At 38.9% G+C, this 27,197-nt stretch overlaps 1 protein-coding gene across 1 annotated transcript in view; it reads right to left on the minus strand.

The window, feature by feature from the left end:
• The window catches only part of CLVS1 (clavesin 1), a gene marked incomplete at its 5' end in the record, with an annotated part of 93,133 nt that overhangs the window by 61,753 nt on the left and 4,183 nt on the right, over positions 1-27,197 (minus strand). The window contains one exon of the mRNA XM_082045648.1: positions 4,741-4,915. Coding sequence (XP_081901774.1) covers positions 4,741-4,915 — 175 coding nt within the window. The remainder of the gene's footprint in view (positions 1-4,740; positions 4,916-27,197) is intronic.

The following is a 27,197-nucleotide window of genomic DNA, read 5'->3' on the forward strand; positions in this document are numbered from 1 at the left end:
TTGCCATAATATTGGACTACGCGTTTTTTCCTACAAGCTCTAGATTCTAGATTCTTTGAGCGTATTTTATGTTTTAGCTCTTCCTACTAAAGCATAACAGGAAATACATTTGATTGTATAAGCTAGTGTCAAGAGACAAGTAATCTGCTGCTATAATTTAACTGACATTAAGTTTCTCAATCCCACATAATTACAGTAGGAGGGAATTTAAAAAATAATTTTAAAATCTATTTTAAGTTATTTAAATGTATTGTCCATATTAAAGATAAAACACTTTACATAGTTCTAAGCAGGCTGAGTTTTCCCTAATGTGGTATTTCATTCCAGATTTCAAAGTGGGATAACCTCCAATAGTGTCCAAACCAATATCATAGCTTGATTACCTGACCTGATCTCAGCATTGTTGCTATTCTGGACAAACGTACCTTAAATACTTTTCTAATAGAAGTTTATACAAGTTTCCCATATTTGAATATTTTTTTCAGAATAATTTTACCAGTACTGGTATCTGATTAAGATGTTCTTAAGTCAAACATCATTGATTTCCTTTCATTGCCCTCTCCTCCCAGGAATATCAGTTTCCAAATTCACTGGGTGATGATAAACTGAAGATAATTTTTAAAAATAAAACAGCTTTAATGGATATCCTAATGGACATTATTGGTCATAACTTCTGCCAGGCTACTACCAATGAAAATCTGGGGACAAATCCCTTTTTGTCGATCTTGGTTGTTCCCTGTTGTTACTGCTGTTTGCTGCAGGGATTGTGAAATTTGAATCAAAGCCCACTTGAACTTTAAAGATCATCCCTGAAGTGATTCATCATTGCCATGAAGTAGCCATAGCGATTTTTTAAATAGTCACTGTCATCACAAATATGAGTAGGGTTGCACGTTACAGAATTATCAAAGAAAAAAAAAAAAAAGCATGTGGCCGGGATATGACCAGGCACGACCAGACCAGACCTTGTGCTGTTTTGAAAGTTTTGGACCACCCTGAAATCAAAAGTCATGTCTGGAGGCAAAGCAACTACCTCCTCTGAGCAAAAGACACCCAGGCTATCTTCACTGTAACACACTTCAGCCCTGATTCCCATGTTTATTAGAGGTCAGTAGCAAACATCTCACATACTAAGAAGCGACTATTTTTTACACGTTTTACCTGCTTCACAATTGCAACATGGGTTTCTTACCTTTGCCATTAAACTCTGATGTTTCTAAGCTGTTATGAAAAATGCCAAAAGATCAGTCTCTGGTTAACTCAAACCGCAATTAAGTTTTGTCTACCATTATAGGATAAGATCAGCATGACACACAGCTTCACAGAAGAAAAGAACAGAGGGGAGAAATATGCTGTGAAGGGGAAAAGCTGTGCTCATTAAAAGAATAAGGATCAGAAGTCAAAACTCATCAAGTTATTGGCAAAATAGATTGGTGTTATATACATCTCTTTCCCCACCTTTCCATCCACATGATGATCTTCTCTTTAATGTGTTAAAACCCAAAAGATCAGTGAAGTCTAGGAAGGAGTATGGTTCAAGCTCAAAGCATACAGTAGCAATTGCCTTGTGATAAAAGAGCAGAGCTCCTTAAACAGGGAAGGTTTAGGCACTAAAACCACACTTGTCCTGGTGCTGCTATGACAAGATGAGAGTCACCCTACTGTACAAATATCTGCTTAGTATACGAACAACTGTTATTTAAAGTGGAGTCATAAGGCTCCTTTTAGGTCATTAAGTAACTGAGAAACAGAGTAGGCGCTCGGTTGAATTATAATGAACTGTCTTGTGTGATGCAGTATATACAGAAATCCAAACAGAAAGAAGAGTAGTATTGAGCAAAATGTGCTTTCATCCATGTGGTGTTATAACTCATACTTAATCTCCCTGAGTGTTTACAGACTTTGCAGTATGTAGAACTGAGCAACCTATGTAATAGCAGCATACTAATCTCTGCAGCTAAGTCTATTAGATTTGACTGGTGTAGGCCTTTCAACACAGGATAAACTAACATATGCACCTGTGTAATGTTTGTTCTATGAACTTAGTTACAATGCACTGCAGCAGCAATTTGAGGAAAAAAAAATGAACACAATTGCAAAAAAAACCAAAAAAAACCCCCAAAAATAAACATCTGCCAATATGTTTAGTGGCTTAAAACAATTTGAAAGTAAGAAAAAAATTACCCAATGCAGAAATTTAGATTATTAAGTACACTACTGCTTATTTTTGAAAGTGATGGTCTGAGATACTAAATCAGACAAGAGCCTAACAAAGCTATTGGCAAATGGTTCAGCTATGGCATTAGAATTGCTGTTACACAGAGGCTAGAAGTTCTTAGCTCAGACACCAACATGTGAACATATGAGTTTAACACCACTTGAAATTGTAAGAGGCAATTATTTTCCTTCCATCCACTTCACTATACTTACACAGGGCTTAAAATGACCCAAAATCTCTCATTAGAAAGGAGGACTGGAATATCTATGTAATCTTCCTGCCTGACCATCTGCACATGCATAATGCCTTGGCTGTGATAAATAACAAGGAACTAAAACAATCTTGTTTTTTTTCAGACATCATTGTCTCCTAAGAGTAGAACCTGACTTTTTGCTTTCAGTGAGCTCTAATGCAACTCGTATTGTGACTTCTCTTTTTCTGTATGTAGGTCTTGCCTTCATTTCCATTACATTTTACATAAATTTTACATTAGGATAACGGTAGTTGTTTTAAAATAATAATAGAACAAAGTCTTAATGAAGGTACTTCAACAGCAATGATGAGAGCCAAAAAAAAAAAAAAACCAAGCTCTAAAAACACCCTACCAGCATTGCTTGCTAAATATGTGCTTTGTAAGCATGAATGACTTGCTTCTATCCCTAGTATATCAGAGTGTAGCATTCACAACTCTTACAAATCATCAAGCCTGCTAGTGGTTAGAAAAGTCTGGGACACATTATCCCAATTTGTACTTTGTAGAGAGACAGTTATATTTCTACTTATCATGAAGAAGATGACAGTAATGTGACTTTCAACGAGAAATTAAATGCCTACCCACCACCAAGAGAGGCAACCTCCTTAAATTGTCCAGCACAGGATGTCAGGCTAATGACACCATCATAAGAACAGCTTTGGTACTTCCATGTTTTCGTACTTCCAGAAATATACTGTTGCCAACAACTACAAATAAACTGCAGGCTCTGTCCAGGTAATGGGGATATTGTAGAAGAGCCTCTGAACAGGAACAGTAGGGAAAAATGTCTTTGACTTGCTTTTCCACCCCTCAAAGCTGGACCTGCAGGAAGGTGGACATGTCCCCTCATTCCCATACAGTGCTGTGGCCAGAAACCAGATGGGATGAAGGCTGGACTGGCCTCTTACTGGAGAGGTGGAAGAGCAAAGTTTAGACACTTGGCTTTCTCTTCCTTCTGACTGTAGGGTATTTTTGAACCACAGAATGTTATTCTGTGAAGGAAGGCAGACAAAGTGATAGTAGCAGCAGGACAAGATAAAGTATTGACCTAAGAACTAATTGTGCAGCTTGACTTTCTAATTTGTTAGATTAGGTGAAAAACCTCCACAAAGGGAACTACTGGCAGATTTTTCTACCTCATTTTTGAATAATATAAAATAGAGATGATCATGATCTAATTGTAGACAATTTGTTAGTCAAAAATTAGTTGAACAAATTGTTCTTTCTAGTATATGAGATAAAGTTAAGACACACCCACCCCAGGGAAGGTTATTCCTGAGATATTTATGACTGCAGGATACCTGAAAAGTACTAAAAATAAAATGGAAAAACAAGAACTTATGAAATCTCTCCTATGGAGTTAGATGAAACATGATGCTTGAGCAACCTGGTCTAAGATTAAGTCAGTTCTGCTTTGAGTAGGAGTTTGGACAAGATGATCTCCAGAGGTCCTTCCAACCTAAATAGTCCCTGGGTTCTGTCAAATGCCCACATTAATAAGATTGTGTCAGACTACTTCAAACCTAAAAATACATCTCAGGTCTAGCAGGAGAGATGGGCTCAGACTCTAGCGGAAAGAGCTGAAGTTCTCTTTGAGCACAATAGCCTACCTTCATCCTCAGGTGGCCTCATCAGGCCCAAGCCACCTTGGCCTCACTTTCCACCTAACCCCCTAACAGCAGGCAGTTTTATCTTGCTCCTATTTATTTGCAAGCACCAACTGGATGTGCAGCCCCTGAACAACCTGAACCATAATGTAACAGGATCCTGTGTGACAAATTAAGGCAGTCAGAATGAGGGCACGACAGGCGACAGGGAGCCCATCCTGCCTCTTCCTCATTTCCTTCTGACTCAAATGCATCCACCTGAACACAACAGCATGTTTCCATCTGCTGAGGGAACCAGTCTCTTCTCCTGCCACCCTTCCTCTGCATACAGATGTGCTTGCATGTGGACTGCACACTCCAGAAGGCTGGATCTTAATCTCTCTGAATTCCCTGATGGATTAAACCTCAAATCTCTAACTGTCCTTCTTAATGCTGCAGTAAGTAACACACATACTGGTTGCGCTGATTTACAGCTGAAATAAAAGTGAAAGACTTTCAAAATGAAACATATGAAAATCAATCTATGTTGCAGGAAAATGGGACACTAAAGCATTCTGGATTATTTTCTCTTACCACCTTTCACCCTGCTCAGTGCCTGATGAGGCAAAAATCACTGTCTGCAGCAATAAAAATTGCAGGTACATGTATTACCCTCCACCTACCTGTAACCCTTCAATGGCCAGTTTGAGGATAGATGGTGTAAGCTTGGAGGCTTGCTTGAAGGAGAAGTTGCTCCAGTCTATAATTAGAATGAAGCCATTTATCTGAAGCTCTTGATCTTCGATGAGCACTTCCAAGGACAGTAGGATAGCCCGAAGGATATCTATGAAGGAGTTCCTAATGCCAAAGCAGAAAAAAAAATTAAAAATCAGTGGTTGCAGTTATCTTCAAACCTCAAGATACTCAGCTTTGCTGTGGATGGGACATGAACAAGGGAGAGGGATTTATTCTGGTAGAATTCTTTTAAAAAGAAAGTTGTTTCAGAGGTGTCACTAAAGTGCTCCTGCTCCAAAACTCACATTACTCTGTTTGATGTGATAAGTCCTGCTCACTGGTGGATAGAATAAACCCTGAATTTTGATTCTTCTGGCATTGCTTACAATAGACTTTCGTTAAGCTACTTTGGGAAAATATTACGCTGTGGTGAAGTGAAACACATTTAGCCTATCAGTTTAAATCCCTGCTCCTTTGGATATATGTTGCCATTTTTCTCCCTTCTTTTCTGCTTATTATAAAGAGGAAAATCAGAAAAGGAAATAAATCTGTACGATATTAATACAAATGGTATGGTTACAACTAGGCCCCCTGGCTTCCTGCTTGAGTGGAGGGAATTATCCAAGGCTTTGCACAATGAATTCTGACTGTTGCCTTACTTCGGTGAACCAAATGCAACATGGAAAATAGCTGCATCCACTCAAAATAGGAACTCTTTATTAATTAGCAAGTACCAATAGGCTAGCTGCAAGGCTTCCCTCAGCTCTGGCAAAATAATTAGAAACCTTGGGGGCCCTGAAGAAGATAGCAAGTAACAGAGAAGAAAATGTTGAAATGTTTTCTTTAATGTGAAAGTCTGTACTGAGAAGTCTGGGCCTCTATCTAATTCCGTCTCATGCATTTTACAAAACTGGGAGTTAGATACTTTAATAACTTATTCCATATTTGCCACCTTAGTAAGGTGAATCAGGCCATCTCATCAGCTGTCTTTCCCATTAAGATGATCTACCAATAACAGATTATTTTAGAGAGCAACAAACAAGGAAAGATTCTGAAAGTACAGCTTCAACTTTTGTAAAATGAACTTGTATTGTTATTGCAGTCTGCTTTGCCTCTGCATAATTCTGAAATTTTTATGAGGCCTGAAGTCTATTACACCATGTTCTGCTGCAGAGATTTTAATTTAATCCTTTTCTGCCATTTTCTTTAATTTAAAACAAGTCGTCTAAGCCTAGAAGAGTGTTGTTTCAAATTCTGCCTGAGAGAAAAAACCTATGTGCAGTCAAAACACACTGTTCTACAATCAAGACCTCTGCCCCTGAAAGGCGGCAACACATGATAAATTTCTCTTAGAACTAAATGCTGAAATGTTTTCTTATTCTTTCTTTTTTTCTCTCAGCAGGTTTTGAGTGGAAATGCACTTTCCTTCTCTAAAGACACTGTCCCTTGAAAAAGCTGTTTCTGCACTGTGCCTCTCCGCCTAAATTAGAAGCTTCCCTGAAGTATAATTGCTGAGGCAAGTTGCAAGACATAGGGCTTAATGATGTTTAACTTTGTTGCTGGTGGGTAACAAACTACCCCTCCCTCATTTGCAGTAACAGGGCAACCTTGACCTTTCCAAATCGTATGGGGAAGCTGTGCTAAACAGACAAACGGAAGGAATACTTTCCTTAGCAACGTAAGGTGAAGGCACACCGATTGGATTGGCAACTGGCATTTATTTTCAGTCTAAATTTATTTCAAAAAAACTGTGATATGAATATACTACCCACTGCCCAGCTGAAGCGGGTCACTACTTTCAAGCAGCAACATGAAATTACTACATTTTCAGTGATGAAAAAAGCAATTGCACCCCTAGACCAGATCTGCTTAATATATCCTACATTGATCTACCCCAGCATCCCTATTCAAGGGGATCAGCCTTCCACAAGAACTGTGCCGTGGAAGGTCTGAGATGTGCAGTGTCTCCAAAAGTGTCCTCAGACACATGCCAGCCTTCTCTGCTCTCTGGTCACTGTCAATACAGAATGGTGTCATCATTCATAGATGGGCTTTCTGGCTAGATTGAGAAAGACGGATTTAACCCCACATTTGCAAATCTTAAAATGAACTGAAAACTTGTTATTACTGAAGGTGTGAAAATAAGGTTACATTATGATCAGAAAAGGTTTCATCCTTTATTTTTGGGAATAAGTTTTCTTAATAGAAGATGCAAACTCATATTATTGATCTTGCTAACTCCGGTGCTTTTAAAGGCTGTATAATGATTCAGTAGGGCTGTATGGAAATGGTGTATATAAGGCATCTCCTATAATCACTGAAACTCTAAATTACAATTAAATATTACGTTTCACTGACCCTTCCTCTCAGACTCTGTCCTTAGGAATTCCAATCTTTGTTTAGGTGTCTATATAAACTACCAGGTTATCAAGCAATTTCTCACCTGTACTTCCCATAGAAATTATTTGTCTTGGAGATAAGGCACCCAGATTTTCTAGTGTGTAACTAATCTGGTTGTCCTCTGTCCAGATCCCTCCCCACCTCTATGTATTTGCAGTTTTGAGACGTGGTGTAGGAAATAACTCCAAGTGAACACAAAGACGTTTTTCAGACAAGTACAAGGAGACATGTAAGCAGTGCACAAGTCCTCCAGGTGGGCTGTTTGCAGGCACATTGTTTTGTGAATGCAGGGTGTGGAGAGAAATCAGAGAGAGTGCCACTTGAGGCTGAAGCGCTCTGCTCCCTAATCTTGAGGCTTTGAGACAAATCATTCAGCTGTGTGACTGATTTGCATCCAAATAATTTTCTATGCATGAACACAGAACCACTTTCTATTAGGCCATCTCTTTTGTTCCTTTGCTTAATGTTCCCTGCCCTCCTCCAACTCCCCTCCACACCAGTTTAAACCCCTCACAAAGAAAAATGTGAAATAAATTACTATTATACAAAGGGAAATGTGTAAGATGCTGCAAGGATTCAGCATGGAGCCTACTGAAGTGAGCCACTAATGAGTTACAAAAGATTTGCGCAAGGCCCAGAAACACAAAAAGGAGGAGGCAGAGTGCCTATCATCTGCCTTGGCTGAATGGAAAGGTACCACAAAAAAGACTCTCCAAATATCCTTTGGAAAATGGAAAGTTAGCCTAACAGAAGCTAGTGGCAAGGAACAATAAGGTAAAACAAAAATGAAGACCGTTTAGCTGAGGGATTTGATGAGGAGATTAGCCAAAGGCATAACATGAAAACAAATAAGAAGAAATTACTTAATTATAAGAGGCATAAGCAGGATGTGGGAGAATCAAAAGGCTCAGTGGAGTACCAGGGTGCAATGGGAACAATTTAAGGGGATAGAGACATTGCAGGGAAATTAAGTGATCTATTTGCATGTCTCTGCCACCATTCACTTTGAAGAGACACAAGGATAATGAAGATGAGGGACTGTTGGAAAATAAGGGGTCAAATAAGATATGCTGCAAGAAAGTGATACATTTTGGAGAAGATTGCATCAGTAAAGGCTTTTGACATTGCTGTCTCTGAACAGTTAAGCACAGGCTCTGTTTTAGGCATGCTAGTGAATTGGATTATTCAGACAGTTAAAAGTATGAATGTGCAGAAGTACTGGCAGCTGAAGCCATTAAGATTGTCTGGTAGTATCAAAACCAAGCTGTCACCAAAAAATCCTAACTGTCCTGCAAGGCAGCAGGCTAACAAAGTTTGGACCAGTGTCATTATCTTGGCAGTTGCAGACCACTCAGTTTAACATCCCTGAGTTAGTATGTGGTAAGAGCCTCTCTCCTGTAATACTTAAAAGGTGGCTTAGTTAAATGCAAATGCAGATTAGAGGGATTTCTCTACTTGTTAAAAGACAGCTCAGGATACAAAATCAATGATTTTATCACCTTTTAAATGTAACAAAGAAGTGAACTTACAATATCATCATATTTAACATAAGCTAACAAAAGACTGAGAAATATAAATATAGTTTCACTGAGTCTGTTTGAACACCTTAGACCAGAAGAGAGCACAGTATATCTCACAAAAAAGCTATGGCCAAGGCTGAATAACATTTAGCAAGCTGTAAACATGACATAGATACAAATCAGGTAGGAGATCACATCTTGCTTTTTCCCTCCTCACACAGTAAATCACAAATGGAGAGCAGAAACCCACGCTTAGCTTCTAGCGGGGGGAGAGCTGGCACTGCCCTATGAGGATTCCCACTGGTAGTAATGTGCAGAAGAAGAAGCAGAAAGAAGAAGGACCAGAAAAACATGTTTAGGTTGCCCCAAATTATTTGAGCTATTCAAAGCTGAAGAAGCTGTAAGAAAAGGCTTAGAAAGGCAGATGTTAACAACAAACAGATCGACACTGGTGAAGGAGCGAGAACCCAGGAAGGAACATTTTTAATTGCTCTCACACACAGCCAAGGAACAGTGTTAATGGAAAAGCCCCTGGAATCCAGTCAGCATTGGGTTTTGAACACATATTCATAAATCATACTGAGTAATTTATTTCAGCAGATTAAATTGTCTTTCCTGCTCATGAAGTATTGATAAAAAGCCCCAACTTCCAATAATGTGTTCTTAGAAAACATCTGGGTTTTTTTTAATGCATGTATTTATTTTAGAAATTCAAACCTCACCTCTGCTGAAAAAAGTACAGGAAATTACTAACTTCCAGTCCTTGGGGATTCATGTCTTGATTCAAACTCAGGGTCATGAGTAGCTACTCTGCCTCTTGAGCATCACATGGTAATGGGAGTCAGTCCAACCACTGCAAGATCTGATCTCCACATTCTATGTCCTTATGGTGAGGAAAGCCCCTCATATGAATGCCAAGCAATGCCAGGCACCCTTTGGCTGAAGAATAACCAGGAAGAATAACAGGAAAACAAAGAATTGTGAAAAAAAACATGGTGACTCACTTGACTCATCCTGCATCAGAGAAGATGAGCAGTCAAACAGGGGAGCTCACAGCTGACTCACACACTGAAAAGAGGTTGTTTGTCTCATCTGTCTGAGGTCTGAATAGTGCATATGTGCTCAGAAATTAGCAAGGCTTGTCTACGATTCACAGAGAAAATGGGTTGAATTCACAGCAAATGTTCACAACAAATATTTTGACCAGCCGTGGGTAACTTTCTTTGTAGAACAATTCAAAGCCATTTAAACTTGTTAGCTGCAAAAATATGAATAATTCACTAGCACGCAAACTGGATAAATTCTTATAAAACAATCTGAGTTTTCTTTCCTATTTTATAGGGTACCAACTCTTTCCTTGTCATGCTTAAGTTACAGATTTTTTTTATTTTTTTTAATTTTTTTTAAATTCCCTGTAGAAACAATATATGCAGATAAAACTCCTACTGAGTAAAACATAGGTTGCATTAAATCAATATCATAGCTCCAAATTATTCTTCTGTCACATCCAGTGTAGCTACATTTGGCTGTTCCAGTATGTCAGGTTCAGACAGGCATCACTCCTGTTTTGTAATGAAAAAACAGCAAGATTTTCTCTGCAGCATCTGTGCAAGTCTATAAATAGAATTCCAAAGTAACTTTACATCCAGGATAACGGAATGGTAGATAAGTGTACTGTTTTTTTTTTTCTTTGGAAATAGTTAGTCCAACAAAGCACTGGATACAAATAATAAAACAGACTAAGCTGAGACCTGACTGTATTCAACAAGATCAGAAATCCACTGCTTAGCTTATAACCGAATGGAGGTCAGCCACCCACAGGTATCTGGCTGGCTTTGTATTCCTGCTTGGAGTGAGATGGAAGCCTCTGTCATTGCCAGTGGGGGAGAGATGTACCAGCCTGCAGAAAGAAACTACATTGATTTATTCTTTTAACATGCAAAAATTGCCTCTCAGTGGCTTTCTTAAAGATACAAAAATATTCCTCATGTTATGTTTATGTTTTTGCTTGAGGTTCTTCTATATATAAGTACTATGAGGTTTTTTGCTGTTACTTTCCACTTCAATTGAACTCCATAGCAACCAATAGTCCCTGAATTACACGCTCCACATTCAAGTCTCTGTTAGGAATCTCCTCCTACATACACTCATTCATATTGTGAACACCCTTACCAAATGAATACTTTGTCCCTGATGTTAAATGTGCAAGAAGACTTTCTTATATGTAATTTAGCTGAAAAACAGGGACCTTCACATCCCCTGTGCTTGGAGAGGCCAAGTGCAGGTGGGGGGTGATCTTTGGATCCCTGGTGGGACCAGCTTCCACCTGAGACCTACACAGGGGAGTGGGAAGGTGACATCTGATCTTCCCTTTGCCTCAGCTCAGGGACACGTTACACCATCTAGCAGGGAATCAGTCCAAGATAAAGCTCCTGAGAGCTCAAAGAATCCCTCCCTGAACTCTCCAGAAACTTGATCCCAAACGGAGCTGACAATCAATTGCAACCTGGCCCAGCACAAGCCCATGAGACACACAAGGAGTCACCTTGGGTGCAGCAGGGTGGATAGCGTTGGGCTGAAGGTTCAGCTGGGCTCCATGCAGAGCCCTCAGCATCACACAAGGTGAAGCCTCCCAGGAACAGCATGCAGCTCTGCTTTGCAGCCCACTGCTGAAAGGAAAGGCCAGAACCGAATCTCAGGTGTAACATGACTGTTCCTCTAGCTGTGGATTTGTTTTATTCCTTCAGGAGGCAGTATTTCTGAGCTACACACTGATGGTTTTCTTCCCTTTTTAGTACCCAGAGAAATGTCATGCTTGCACACTGTACAAATTTCTCTGTTGAGAAGGAATAAGTGACAATCACAAGCAGTGTGTTATGATAGTGCAGAAATTACTAGAAGTCCTACAGTACAACCCCTAAATGCAATCAATAAATCAATATTACACAGCCACTGCAGTAATTTGCCTGGATAGTCTCAAATAAAATGACCCATGAGAGGAGCATGGGAAAGATGGGCAAAGAGCACATTCCAGCATGAATACGGTCATGGAGTCTGTGGTGGTTTCAGGTTAGTGGTCTCCACTGTTAGTAATTTAGGACATGACATGTGGGAACAGACTGATGGTCACAGCTCAGGATACTGTTTAAGAGGTAGTTTTTAATCTATCATGATCTCACTGATACTGTTCCATCAAAGCACAGCTGTACTAATGATGAACAAAATGAATGCTGGTACATGAATGGCTTATGGTTAGCAGCATTAGGATTGATGACCTCTGTTGTTTTATTCTATTCTGTGTGATTGTATAGTCTTTTCTCATTCCCTCTTGGCAATGCAATCCATCCTTACATCACACTAAGCTATTTGCTCAATTTCTTGCATCATTGCATTCCATAAGTAAGTTTTTCATTACAGAAAGGGAAAGGATTTTCTTATGAACATTACAAAGCTACTGTTTAATCACAGAAAGCAATTATACAGGTCCTTTGTTCTGTTATTAGAAGAAGGTACAAATGACATCACCAGTTCAGTCTCCCTGCTACCATGTTTTCTCTATATGATTCCACTATATCTCCTCTAGCTGTAACTCTGCTGCATTTTCACCATCTTTCCATTTGAAATAACCCTGGACTTTTTGCTCCCTTCTGGTGCAATTACCTCACTTGTTCAGAATGTTGATGAATTCCCTTTATTGCTCTTTTTCTTTTGGACAGTTTTATTTTTTTACATCCCCTTCTCTTTCAAAGAATACAATGTAAAATGAATTCAGTATTCAAGGTGAATTTGGAATATTAGCATACATGAAAGAATATGTTATCTTTTCCTATTTATTCTCCATCTCATTTTTAATGCAGCCTAACATCTAATTAACTTTTCTGACCAACATTGCACAATAAGTACACTTCTTAATTGTGCTGTCCATAATGACCTGATGTTTTTCTTAAAAGGTTAAAAGTAATTGAAAACCCAGAAGAAACTGGATAGAATTAAGAGAGGATAAAGGATCTGCATACAAGATCTAGCCACATATTAAAATCCAGCATGTTCTGGCAGTGCACTTCGACTTCTTTGCATAATAAATGCTGCTTTTCTAGGTCGTTCTAGAGTTTTCCACAATTTTTGCTAATCTTCACTAACCTACACAACTTTCCATTTACTTTTTGTCACATCACTACTTACCTCACCTACTCTGCCAAAAGAATATTACTGCTGGGGATTATGACGATAACATGGAAGGTACATTTGATTCTACAGGCTGAAAAAAATCACAACAAATCATAGGAAAATGGAAAATCAGGTGAGGCCAGATGGTCAGGAGCAGATTGCATCAGGCTCAAGAAATCATGATCTATACAGCAGGAAGATCAGAACTAAGGCACTTATGGTGAAAAGCCACAGTAAACTGAGACCGTGAAGGTGACAGCTGTGCAGTATTATGTCCCTAACAAAAGTGTAACATGAAGAAGGAAATGAAAAATACAATATCCTAGTGGACTTTATTAAGTCAGTGTGACATCCTCTTTGGCTTGTGTGAAATGAATTTACACACAGAGACAGACTGCTGCAGACCCTGCAGCAGTGGCATGACTGGAAATGGTTCCCATGAAGAATGGTGGAAAATGACCTGTGTATCTTCATTGGTAAGATCATCCTGTGGTAGTAATGTATATCTCCACATAAAGACTTATAAAGTGGGTTTGGTATCACCAGATGGTATAACGGAGAACTAGAGAGACCATGTTTTCCTTCTTTCAGGAGGAATGAAAGACAAAAGCAGAGGAGGTATGGGCAGTGAGCAGCAATGCCACCAAAGAAAGCAAAGAAACAATTTGCAAAGAAAGCAATCAGAAATATCCCAGTCTCTAGACTTACAACTTCTCTCCAGCGAAAGTGGCATTTTAACTGCCAGAATATAGATGAAGATATAAAAATGATGATGTTTTTGAAAAGCTTGGAGAAGCTCATTGGTCCCTATGCCTGTCTGTTGTAGACCATATTAGGGTTTTGTTAGAACAACAAGAGGAGTCTGATGAAGCCATGTGGGATGTCACTACCGGTTTTGTGTGTGGCTGAGATGGAGTTAATCTTCCCCACAGCAGCCCTCACAGTGCTGTGTTTTGTATCAGTAGGTAGAAAGGTGCTGGTAACACAGTAGTGTTTTGGCTGCTCAGCAGTGCTTGCACAGCATCAAGGCTGCCCCTCCAACATTCCCCCTGTCCAACAGGCTGGGAGTGAGCAAGATCTTGGGAGGGGATGCAGTTGGGACAGCTCACCCAAACTGACCAAAGGGATATCCCAAACCACATGATGCCTGCTCAGCAATAAAAGCTAAAAAAAAGGAGGGGTGGGCAGGCATTCGTCATTACAACATTTGTCTTCTGGAGCAACCATAATGCATATTGAAGCCCTACTTCCCAGAAAGTGGCTGGACGTTGCCTGCTGATGGGAAGCAGAAAAAAAATATTTTGTTTTATTTTGCTTCCACATGTGACCTTTGCTTTCACTTTATTAAACTGCCCTTATCTTGATTCACAAGTTTTTTCCATCTTATTTCCTTCCTCTCCCATCCTGCAGAGGAGGGGAGTAATAGGGCGGCTTTTGTGGGCACCTGGTATCCAGCCAAGGTCAACCCACCATATCACCAAAGGCAAATAGTCAAAGCTGAATCTCTCAGGGGTATTGGAAAAGAGGTTATCAAGATATGAGAAAAAGAAGTGGCAAAAAATGGAAATGCAAGTATATCTTAGTAAATACCTAAAATGGTTATTAAATCAGTCAAATAAGCATATGCCTGTGCTTTTGCTTGTACTTGAGTTTGGACAGTGAAAGTGATAGACGATAAAAAGATGTACAAAAGTGATGTCAATCATAAAAAGGGTTATGAATTATTTTAGTTGGAAACCTTCAGGGCCAATAAAAGACAAACATGAAAATATTCTAACCCTTTCTTACAAGCAAATGAAAAGATGTGTCAAGCATTATCTATCAAAGAGGTTTCACACTGAAAAAATAGGCAACTTTGATATAGCTGACAAGATGGAGGAACTTGATATTATTGATGTAGAAATGATCACTGGAGAACTCAAAACAGATGCTATTAAGATTCATAATATATTATATGAAAATCAACTGCAGATCTCTTCAGCAACAATTATGAAGAAAATTTGCTGTAATGATTCAAATGAGCAGGGGAGAAGGACCAGGAAAAAAAAATGAAGCTGTGTACATTTATGAAATAGAGAAGATGGTTAAAAGCATATGCGATCATGATGCTGCCGGCCACAAAGAACCTGCTTTGCCCAGTTATGTGAAAAAGATATGCCGTGCTCAAGAATGCTCAAGAAAAATAAGCAGTTTTCACCATATCCACTTCTGAGTGGATCGTATTTCATGCAACGTTGCTGAAGGAAGTGAAGAAATGAATAGCAACACCCATTCTCCCAAAGAGGACAGATTTTCTTCCCCAGAAATCCATTAAAAGTATATATGAGAGATATCTGTAGACTTTACGGAATCCTTAATGAGAAAAAAAAACCAACATTATATAATCCAACCAACAATGAGGAGTCTGATAAAATGTTACCAGTGGAATTAGAAAAAGGTATGTCTTTGTACTCACATTTTCCAGGTTTGTCTCAGACTTCATTAGGTGTCAGACCTCCTGTGTGGAAAACCACTGACAGAAGCTGCTTTGGGAGAGCCAGATTCCACTGACACATGACTCCTCAATATGTCAATCAACCAAAGACTGATAACCAAATTGATTTTATAAGTAGCTAGTAGTAAACAAAGGTATGGAAGGCACCATCAGTCAGAATCATACCACACTGTAAGAGAAACCTTGGGAATCAGGGTTGAATTTTCTTCTATAGGCAGTATGAATGACAACTACTTCTTTTATCACTCCAGAGAGTGAGGTGGTTGCTCCTTTCGAAGGGGAATTATTGAATACAGAAATCGAGTATCATCAGCTCTATACTATGTGTCATTGCTAGCCTTCTACTAAGTGTATTTTTGTATGGATGACAGGAATGATCTGCCTAAAGGAAGACAAAAATATTTTTCTGTGGATTTTACTACTCCTTATGCAGAACAAGTTGGGTAAGAGGAACCAAAACTGTTCAGATCCAGAGACAGCTACAACCACCTGATGCTTTTCAAGTGAGGAAGTGAGCTTTCCTCAGATAAACTCGATTTGTTGTTGTTTGGTTTCTTCTTGTTGTTGTTATCTTTTTCCCCTGCGAAATACAGTTTTCTGAGAGAACTGCAAGACAAAGGGAAAGGAGGTGAGCCCCAAAGGACTCTTTGTGACACAATAACTCAAGAGGAAATTCTTCCAAAGCAGCAACCCAAACAAATTAATGGGACTAGTCCAGCCCACTTAGAAATATGATAGTGTTTCGACTGGCTTTCTCAAAACAGATGAAGTAATTATGGAACAAAAATACTAAAATGTAGGTTGCAAATTGAAAATTAGAAAAAGTCAGCATTAAAATTGTTCTCAAAATGTCCCCCATGCAGTATCAGTGGACAAAATAGGCTATAATAAATGTTTAAGTATGATTTCTTATGCAATAATCACCAAAGGAAAAATTAAACATATTTAAATTGCAAGGCCAGTACTTCATAATTTTTGTGTACTTCATTTTCTGTGAATGCAGTGGCTCAGTACATCATTTTCCTATTTAAAAAACAAAACCAAAACAACAACAACAACCAAACCAAACCAAACCAAACAAAAAAACCCCAGGCAATCTACCTGAAGCATTTAATCAATGCTTTATTTATAATTCATTGACAGGATTTGAAACCCTAAATTTCTGTAATAAACTCTGCCTTTTAACTAAGATTAGTAATTTCATGATCTAGCAGCACTAAGGCTTTTTCCTGGATGGGATATATCTTCCTTGTCATATTGACAGCAATGGTGTGTAGTAACTGCTTAAGTTGAGATCCCAACGAAGGCAGAAATAGGATTCTTGAGCCTTGTATTGAATACATAGTAATGGTGAAAGGAAGCCAGACTGCTTTCCTCCATTCCTCTGAAGCCAATACAATTTTTTACTACATGCCAGTTCCCAATAGGGTACGGATTAGTGTTGCAGGTGCAGTGTGGTCCTTGCCTTGGAATATTAATGTTATGTTATTATTTTGGCAGATCATCAGATTTTCTCAGGAACTGCCAGTGAAAAAACAATTGAAGTGGTTTATAAATTATTACAATTCAGTAGAGCTCAAAACTCTATTTCATGTGAATTGCGATGTTAGGAATTCTGAAAGAAAAGTTTCATGAATTTATTATCACACAAGTTATCAGCAACTTCCTAAATTACTCTTACCTCTCTACAGTAGAGTATACTTGTATGTGTGGATATTTAATCTCTGCCTTCTGGCAACCACTGTTTCAGGGTTTGTTGTTTCTGGGGGAAAGGGCTGTGTTTTAGGTTTCCTAAAGAACTGAAAACTGTATATTGATGATCTGATGTTTTATACTCCTTTATTTCTATTTGTATTGCTTTTTATTGTGTAGCTTATATAATTAATTCATTTTTTTCACACTAATAGTAATTCTCACATAGTCAATACAGAGAATTACTGAAGAAATTTGGTTAATTGAAGTTGCTACTCATTCAATTATAAATTATTGCTAATGGAGAAACATATGTAACAAGTAAGTACGGAAAATAATAGTCAAAATTTTTGTGCTTTTGAACTCAACGCACAATGACATCCTGCCAGACCCCACACTGTTATCCGAAGGAAGCAGCTCTGGAACCAGTTAGCTGGAACAACCAGGATCTTTACTCCAAACACGAGCAGTACTGATCACTTCAATGAAGATAGAGGCAGCAGGGAGGCCCTGTCTGTCAAAAGTCAGCAAAAAAAGAGGCAGAAAAAGGATCAGCAGACATCACCACAGCAAGTGTAGTTACAAGGTCTTGAGAAAAATGCCAGAAGGAAAACTTCAGTATGTGAAGGTCTTGAACAAATAAATCATGCCTTGTTTTTTACTTCCTCATGTTGTTGCATGCAGTCATTAATAGAAGCTTGTTCACAATGAAACACCTGATGTTTTCATCTATTCCCTAGCATAAAAAAAAAACTTTATAAAAGCAGAAAGTCATAGTTAATTTTCCTTGAGATCTAATTGGTTTGATGCTAAGAAAGTAAGGGGCTGGGTGTTTTAATGAACATATTATGGTTTACTGGAATAACTGCACCTTGAAGTCTTTTTTAAAAGTAGCAAAGATTACTTTTCAGGACATGGCACTGAAGATGTTTGCACTATAACAGGGAAGATTTGGCCTTTGAAAGATTTAATATGTAAAAGCTGTAATTTGGTATACTGGGATGGCTTGTTAAAATTGCATTTGGTATCCTTTTTTTCCTCTGTTTTTTTCTCACAGTTCAGAGTGTATTAAAAGCAGATAATTAGGTAGTGAGAGTCCATTCCTGTAGATCTAAGCACAGTCTTACAACATATTTTTGCTACAGCAGAATTCATTTTCTTAAAAGCAAATACTTCTCCTTATTCCAGCTAATGCTTTGACTTCACAAAACTGTTACTAAGAAGGCCTTATGGCAATACCAGAAAAAAACTACAAGTGATAAAGTCTTTGCAAAACAAATCCCAATACTTTGTATTTAGTTTCACTCCACAAAACCACACAAAAAGCAGAGTGCTTCCAGTCTCTCTGTGTTGCTTTTTTTCTGTGACCTGCCAGAACTCTTCATGTTTCCATTCCTTTGCATTCAGTTGACTTAACTTTGGTTAATAGTTTGCAATGTTAGTATTAATCAAGAGTGCTTAACAGTCAAGTAAATGCACTGGTTTCATTTCTGCATGAGAAGTATATTAAGCCATAAGGTACTTAAGCAAATATTTAAAGTGTATCAATAGTCTTACTACTGGATTTTGTATCCATAGTTGAATCTGTTGGGGTTGCTTACATGCATGTGAGTATATGTGTTACTGAATCAGAGGTTATCTAAAAAATTTTGTGTTCTTGCTCTTTGGAAACACGTGAACCCTTTAATATGTCAGCTTTGGAAAGAATTAGATAAGGAAGTGCCCTGACTTCAGCCATGTGGTCTTCTAACTCATAGTTTCATGAAAGTTGGAAAACAGACTTTTAGTTCACCTATTCTGACCTAGTCATGTGCAGTAGTTCTATCAAGGGCTCCACAACATGACCGAAGGCAGGAATTAGCCCATTTTTCACTCCAGAAATAAGAAACTGCATGATATAGTGCAGCACTGGAAGACCAAGGCACAGTGGAGCCATGTGTGAGCAGGACACTGATGAACACCTTCCTCCCCTCTGCCTGGCCAGGGTACTTCACCTCTACTCTGCCACTTCCCTAATCCCAACCACAGCCTCTCCTGAGAGGATACAGCTACTTGAGGTGCTGAGCTACAAGTCACACCTGTTCTTGACGCTGGGGACTTCTTCCAGCATAACTATTTCCTCTTTTTTCTTTTGCTTTGTTTCCTATTACGCTGTCATGTTCACAGTGGAGCAATTCACCACATGCAGAAATTAATCTTATCCGTGTCTTACATGCCCTCCTTATTTGCTTGACACCACCAGCCTGGCAAGTGGTTCTTTTCTTGATATACCCTTAGCATAGTAACAATTCTTATTTCCCTGTGTACTTCAGGATAACAAAATAACCATTGTTTTATTGAAGATACATTTGTAGACACATTTATAGTGAGTCATAAACTTGGCCAGGCTTAGATGGCAGCCAAGTGATTTATTTTCCACCACACCTTCAGGAGATGTAGAGATTCTTCAGGGCACAAAAAAGTAGACAAAGGGATTTGCCCAGTCCACCACAGTGTAAGACCTGGACCAGGACTGAAGTCTGTCTGTGCGTCAGGGGGGGATCCACTTCAGGTTTCCTTTTGTATTTTTTCAGGAAGCAAGATTAACGAAGACTTTGTCTTCAAGGCACTGGTGTGACAAGTAGGAAACACTGAGTTATTTCTTCCCTCTGCCACTGATTTACTATCTGACCATGTTCAGTCCCTGTGAGACTCTCCATCAGGCCTGGGATGCACTCCTGCCCTGGGATGCAGACAGCTGCAAGCTGTCCGGCCCTGTCCCACCGGTCCAGGGAGCCACCAGCACTCCCAGCCCCCAGAGAACCCCCTACCCCTGACACACTCTTCTTCATTTAGGGCAGGTACTCAATACTTCTTTTGCCTATTTAGATTGCAATTTCTCTCGGGTAGGGATTAAGCCTTGCTTTATTATTTTCATCCTGGTGTCCTAGGACCTGGGTTAGGGCTGATGCAAAAAATGGACAAATTCACATGAAAAATTGATTTAGTTGTTGGTGAGTACAAACTAACTAGTATTGGTGCAATGTCCTTTTAAATACATCGTGCGATAAGCAACCACCCAATTCAACAGCTGTGGTCTGGATTGACTGGGCAAGAGTTTGGTGCAGCTACATTTAAAGGCTGTGAATGTAACTGCTTGCGTTTTATTACATTTGACAATTGCCTGTAGGTTACCTCTCTGCATTATATGATAAGATAACCTTTGCTATTCACTGTCTTTCTCTGGCTCTAGTGTAGTTGAATGAGACAGCACATCAAACTCCTTAAACTTGCATATGACTGGTGATTGTTCAGCTCCCTAATCTTTTTCAGATCTCTCTGTAAGGCCTCTCTGCCCTCAAAGGAGTCCACATCTCCTCCTAGTTTAGTATCATTGGCAAACTTAATGTACATTCAATTCCTTCATCCAGATCATTTATAAAAACATTAAAGAGCACTGGCCCTGAAACTGAGCCCTGGGAAACCCTCCTGGTGGTAGATAATCAGCCTGAGGTAACGTCATTTACTATAACTCCTTGAGCCCAATCCATCAGCCAGTTGTTCACCCAACATATTATGGACTTGTCTATCTGCATGCTGGACACTTTATCCAGAAGGATACTGAGAGAGGCAGTATCAAAAGTTTTGCTAAAGTCCCAAACCACCACATCTACTGGCTTCACTTGGTCAACTGGATGGATGACTTTTTCATAAAAGGAAATTAAGTTGGTTAAGCAGGAGTTTATATTTATGTTCTTAATTGCAAGATAGCTTAAAGCAGCTTCTGAGTTTATCTTCTTCAAAGGCTTTTGACAAAGCTAAAATAATCCTATAAACAAAGGGTAGGAAGTGACTGGACAGCATCTTATACATCTCCCGCAATGCATCATCATAAGTACTCCTATTTTGACTTCTTCAGTAAACAGTCCAAAGATGAGGAGACCACAGAGTGCCTCCGTTACCTGTTCAGGCCCTAAACAAGCATAATCATTGCAAAATTATTTATAATTTTCATCAATCTAATACTACTTAATATTACTTAATTTACTTTTATACTCTATTTCCAACCCCAGAGAAACTGGAAACTTTTCACTATCACCTTTCATTAAGGTAAATTTTTATATATAGGAAGATTCCTATCTCATCTCCTGTTGTCCTAAACTTTTATTACATTGTTATATTTTCCAGACTTCATGTTTTACTATTATTTTCCAGACTTATCTCAGGTTTGCCTCTCATGCTAGTACTTTGGTTACAGGTCAGCTGAGGTGAGTAACTACCGGTAAATAACTACTGGTGTCCTGTAGAAAGCACTCTGTTAATACAGCTCACAGACACTGCTTCCTCAATGCTATCACCTTACTGTATCATTCCATTTGTAGTCCATCACTGACTCTCAGACTCTTTTGTGCCCAATCAGTATTTTCTCTGTTAACTAACCATGAATATTTAACAAAACAAGGGGTGAGAAAATCCCAGTAGAGCCAAACGTGTCAGCCATGACTGAACCAGTAATGGCAGGTGTGCCTGGTGCCTCTCAGGGCTCTTTGGCTTCTAACATGGAGTCTACACTTGATATGCCTCTTTTTTGAAGTAAACACCCAAATGATCATGAATTACTTTTAAATGAATCATATAAAATGTTCTGTGAAAGCAGGTGAATGTACAGGTACCTGTGTATACATTTCAGCAGAGAATAATAATAAGATGTTGTAAAAAGGAAAGGCATTCATTGGCAGCTATGACATATACAAATTGTCATTTTCCCCAGACTTGCAAAGCTCTTTTATTCAACAGAACTGAAGGCTTTATCAGAGTGAAAATGAATTTATATTGCAATAGCTAGCTAAAGTGGCTTACATGTATATAAGAACCTAAGAAATGGAAAGATTTCCTAGCGTTTCTCCCTAGGTCAGAGTTTATTCCTCCTCCTTTTTTAATCTCGGTTTTCAAATGAATATTGCAGTGCATTTGGAAGCAGGAGTTCAGCCCTGGCAAGAAAAGCACGTCTGTGGTCACACCATAGCAGTGACCTTGTGCTTGTTCACTCTTTTTTTCATCTTTATTAATTTGTTCCTATCTGAATGTATGGAATTCAGTTCCTCTGTTGACATGATATAAAACCAGAAGAGCTGAAATTTGTGGAAGGGAGCATAGGACTACCTGTGGAAAAGAACAAGGAAGGTGTAGGGATGGCTTGTAGCTGGAACTTGATGAAGAAAACCATATTAATCTAAAAAGGTAAAAAAAAAAGTCTTGAGCTCCTTCTTTGCCCATTTGGATCATCAGCTGCATGTCTTGTGAAATATGTGAGAGTACACATCTTTTAAAGTGCACATGAGAATGGTTCTACTGGGTCACACCAAAGGTTCCTCTGGTCCCAAATGCTTCTTGTGACAGTGAACAGCAGTAGGTCCCTAACAAGGTGTTTGATACGCAGCGGGTTGGTAAGGTTAAAATAGAAAACATATTAATTTGCCTCAGAAAAGCAAGTATTTCTTCTTATGTATATTGATATCTTAACTTCAAAAACATGGTAGTCATTTCACCTGTCACCACTGATAGACATCAAGGAGTTATTTTTCACCACCTCTTGGATTTCTATTTTATAAAATCTAATTGATGTTAAATTCAAAGAAGAATATCTAAAATAAATAGAATGTTTTCGGATTAATTTTTTCTATATAAAGCAATAACTTGGAATCTTATGGTTTCAATCAAATCCTGAACTTCCATCCTCTAAAGGTGTTTTATGGGATATTATATAAATAATCCATGTGCATTTTTGAAATAATTTGTACTGATCATATAGCATCATAATGTTACTTGGTGCTGTGATTTATACTGCCTATATGAAAGATAACTGGCACCACATGTGTTAATGCATGCACAGACATGCACCGTTCACTGTGTCTGCAATGTAAAAGTGATACCATGTTTCTGTAACAAAAAAAGCACCAGAGAAGGTATTTGCATATTACCTTTCCCTTTACCTTTCCCTTAAAAATTAATCTTTACTGATGCAAGTTTGCTCAGCGTGAGCAGAAAATAGGCATTTACATAGGAAATAGTCCCAGCAGGAGGCTAACTGGCTGGCTTTGCCCTCTGTCCCCTGCTACAAATGGACCCTGCAGGAAGTTTCCAGGGCTGAGATTATCATGGGCTGGGAACAAGGGATAGTTGTTTTTTATTGCTTCTTTGGTTGCTGTACTTATTAAAATTAAAATCTGTGAGAGTACAATCAGAATTTAAGACAAAAATTTCTTCTTCCTCAAGGAGTGATTCCATTTTCTTCTTTTCAGAAATCAGTTCTCCAGTCATGGCACATTAATTATGATGCTCCACCTGTTTTATTGGCTAACCCATGACAAAAGAGGCAAAATGTCTTGTATGAGAAAGCTTTAACAATTCAATTTTTAGGCTGGTTTATTGAAATGTCTCTACTCCTCCATCATTACTCTTGTCCTCCACCACTGCCTGGTCTGTTAAGTTTTTAGGCGCATGTGACAGACGGGTGCTTCTGCTGTTTCCTTCCTTGTATTATCAAGACTGTCCCAGAGATACACGGTTGGGGCACTTTCATCAGTGCAAACATGAGAGCTGATGTCTCCCTCATCCTTCAACCTCACTAGGGCAGACAAGCCCCCTGAAGCAGGGTGACCATGGTGGCAGGGCAGTATTTACTCCAACATGCTGTTCAGCTGTTTCAGTGGAGCTCAGCACCTCCCACACCATGCACATCTTGACCAAATTCATGCTATCTGCTGCAACACCTCTGGGATCACCCAGCCTGTTAATGGCAGCTGTTCCCAAGCATCCATCATGCTGCTCTGAGTGTGCTTGTAGTGAAAGATGCTCATCAGCTCCCAGAGTGTGGTGAAAAAGCAATTATTTTTATGTAAAATGCAGTTGATACTGAGGCTCAGAGTCCATAGGAAAGAGTCTAAAATAGATCATGGCCTGGAGAAATAATATATCAAGAAATTGTTAAAATTAAAAAATTTCAAATGTATTTAAGAATTCCAGCTCAGAAACTCCACTCTTTTCTGGCGCTTCTACTGCATGTAGCCTATTAAATAACTAGTCAGAGAATTATGGGATTTTCCTCTCCTCACTCTTTGTAGTGTGTTCCTGCTGCAATACATGAATTTGCCTTAGCTCCTTTTAATTACATTGGCAAGTTAGAAACTGATCAAAATATCAGATATTTAGAAAACTTGATTTAGGAAAAGCTCTGACAAAAAAAAACCACAAAAAACAAAAAACATTCTGATGTCCTCCTACTGAGTCTCTCATTAAAAACCTCCTCTTCCTAAGAGCATGCATTCATGGTTACCAGCTGTTCCCAAGGGTCAAAGGGACAAAGAACTAAGTGGGATGGTTCGTACTATTCTGCTGCTATAGCTCTGTCATATTGTTCTTTAGCAAAACCCAGCTGAGAGAATGACATGCACAGCCCACCTAGGAGTATGGGTCACTTTCTGGGGACAAGTGCTATCGCAGCTATATGCAGTTTCTCTTTTCTGATACTCAGACATAAACCCTCACACAAAATTGGGGTCTTTTGAGACAGTCTGGGAAGAAAAGGGACGCGCGTACGTGTGTGCTTGTTGTGTGTGTGTGATTGTGTGTATTTTTCTTAATCAACTGTCCTTCTCTCCAGTTTATAAAGCTTGGGGGTTGGATTTGGTTTCTTGTCTCCATAGGAGGGAGGTGGCACGGAGCCAGTTTCCCATCTGCCCTTCATTTTCCTTTGTTATCCCACAGTCCAGCTCCAGCAATCGCCTGTCTCACCCACGGGCACTGTCCTTCACAGCTCTTCAGTCAGCCCTCAGCCCCACACCATCCATTTACCTTCTCTTCCCTCTCACTATGTGTTTGATTGCCCTCCTCCCTCCCCCTCCTTGATGTTTTTTTTTTTCCCTTTCAGTCAGGCTTGTCTTGTTCTTCAACATATGCTTTATAACTTTCCCAGCTGTTGTTTTTCTTTCTCTTTTTCAGATTTTATCTCTCTCTTCTTTGATTCCCTTCTCATCCCTATCCAGGAATGTCATTTGTATATGTCATCCTTCTGTCATTCACATGGACTACAACAGCCTTTCCAAACTCAGCTTCCATTCTAAATGGTACTAACTGAATTAAGTTGCCCTCTCCAAGCAAATGAAAACGTTTCAAGACAGACCTCCTTTTCATCTTCTTTGTCCAACATTTAATTTGCACATCTGTTACTCCCCAAAATGAGTATTCTGCTTTCTTCTTTTACTACCTGAATTAAGTTACCATTTCAGACTACCTCAGCAATATAACAATGTAATATGAATTATTTTTAATAAAATATTCTTCTAGGCTATTTATTGGTCAATGCAATGCTTGAACCACAACCTCAATCTGCATTACTGTAAGCATCCCCCAACACAGATGCACTATCTTTTAACCAAACCCAAAGCCTTGCTGTGTAAAAATCATTCTGGTATTCGGGCTGGCCATATTTCAGATGCAGTCTCTCATAATAAATAGCTATAAGGCTGAGTTATTGCCACAGTTTGCCTGTGACTATAAATTAGTCTCAACAGATGTTTATTTCTTCATATTCTATTAAGCGTCTGACATCATCCTTGAAATATATTGGAATAATCAGCATTTGGGACATATTAATTTATACCAACAGGATCTGCTGATGATAATATCCTTGTAATTACACCACTACGAGCATTCCCAGCAAGGACATCATTTTTTTGGTTGTGATACTTTAAAATATTTATAGCTGTCAATTCGCCATTATGTCAGAGCATTTCCTTGTCCTTTAGTCTATCTCAATATGCTTTCCTACCGAATGGTAAGTATCTGACATTTGAGGCTCCTGGGTTAATAAAAGAGAATTTATGGCTAGCAGTTGACTTGGGAACATATGTTGTAAACAAAGTTGTAGTTTTTTTCCTTCTGATTTACTTACAGAATTTTTGAAGCTATATGACAGTTTCTAAGACACAATAGTCCAGACATGAAGACAGAAATTAATTATTATACTGCTGCAAGAAAAAACATGCAACCTTCTGCCCCCCTACCCCACGACCCTGTTTGCAGAGAATCATGATTAGAAATAGCCCTTGTGCTGGCTGTCTACACAGAAATAAATTTTACTCTGTCTGAACAACCTTGAAGGAAATATCTTTACTTGGGAGATTAATGAACACCTTCTGCTGAATTACTTGTTCACCCAAACCCCATCTCCCAGGTGTACAAGCAGGATATATTAGAAGGCAGTAGCAGACCTAGGAACAGCTGTGGTAGCTAGTGAAGGCTTTCCTCAATCCAGCAACTGAAATGGCACTCTTATCTGGCTTCTTTAAAAGCTTCAGATTCACTAGAGGTACATCAGAGGACTGAGGACTTAGGTCTGGTGAGAATTATGAAATAACAAAGTGTGTGAAGGAGTATTCATAACCCAGCACATGAAACATATGTTTTTATGTGAAATCCTGGTTCAAGCCTCATCAAAACTGTACATTTGTGTGTATGCGTGTATTTGTTTTACAAACTGGGATTTTTTTATGATGCAAAGATCAGTTTGACATCCTTCTGACACTCCACAATTTCAATTTAAAAATAAGTTGCTCTGTAAGCAGTGGTATATGAGAGGCCTTTGTAGGTTTTGGAGTTAACACCTTGTGGCTGGATTATTCTGCACCTCTGAGGACTGAGTTCTGATCAAAGTGAACGATGGTCCTTCCACTGCATGGACTCTCTAGTATATGGTAATATAGCTCAACATTTTTCCTCTCCCTCAGCATGGAACTAATCTGGTCTCTTACTTTTCTATCTATCTGTTCAATTTCCCATATTCAATACCTCTGAAGTTTTCTGTTCTATATAATATGTGATTAGTACTAACTAACAGATCCAAAATATACTACGCAGGATCTAGAGAAAAAGTGGTGACATTATCTCTAAGAAACCTGCCTAAAAAATGAATATAAACTGGGCATCATGATCCATCTTAGCTAGTGACTTGGAGATAAGAGATATGATTCCTTGTGTTTTTTTCCTAGTCATCAGGGAGGTTTTGGTCAAAGCAATAATCACCATCTTTTTCAGTGATGTGGGAGAAAAAAAAAATTGTTTCCAGTGAACTTTTCAGATGTCACAAAACCCA

Source organism: Streptopelia decaocto (genome assembly GCF_964273445.1).
Source record: "Streptopelia decaocto genome assembly, chromosome: 2".
Lineage (NCBI taxonomy): Eukaryota > Metazoa > Chordata > Aves > Columbiformes > Columbidae > Streptopelia > Streptopelia decaocto.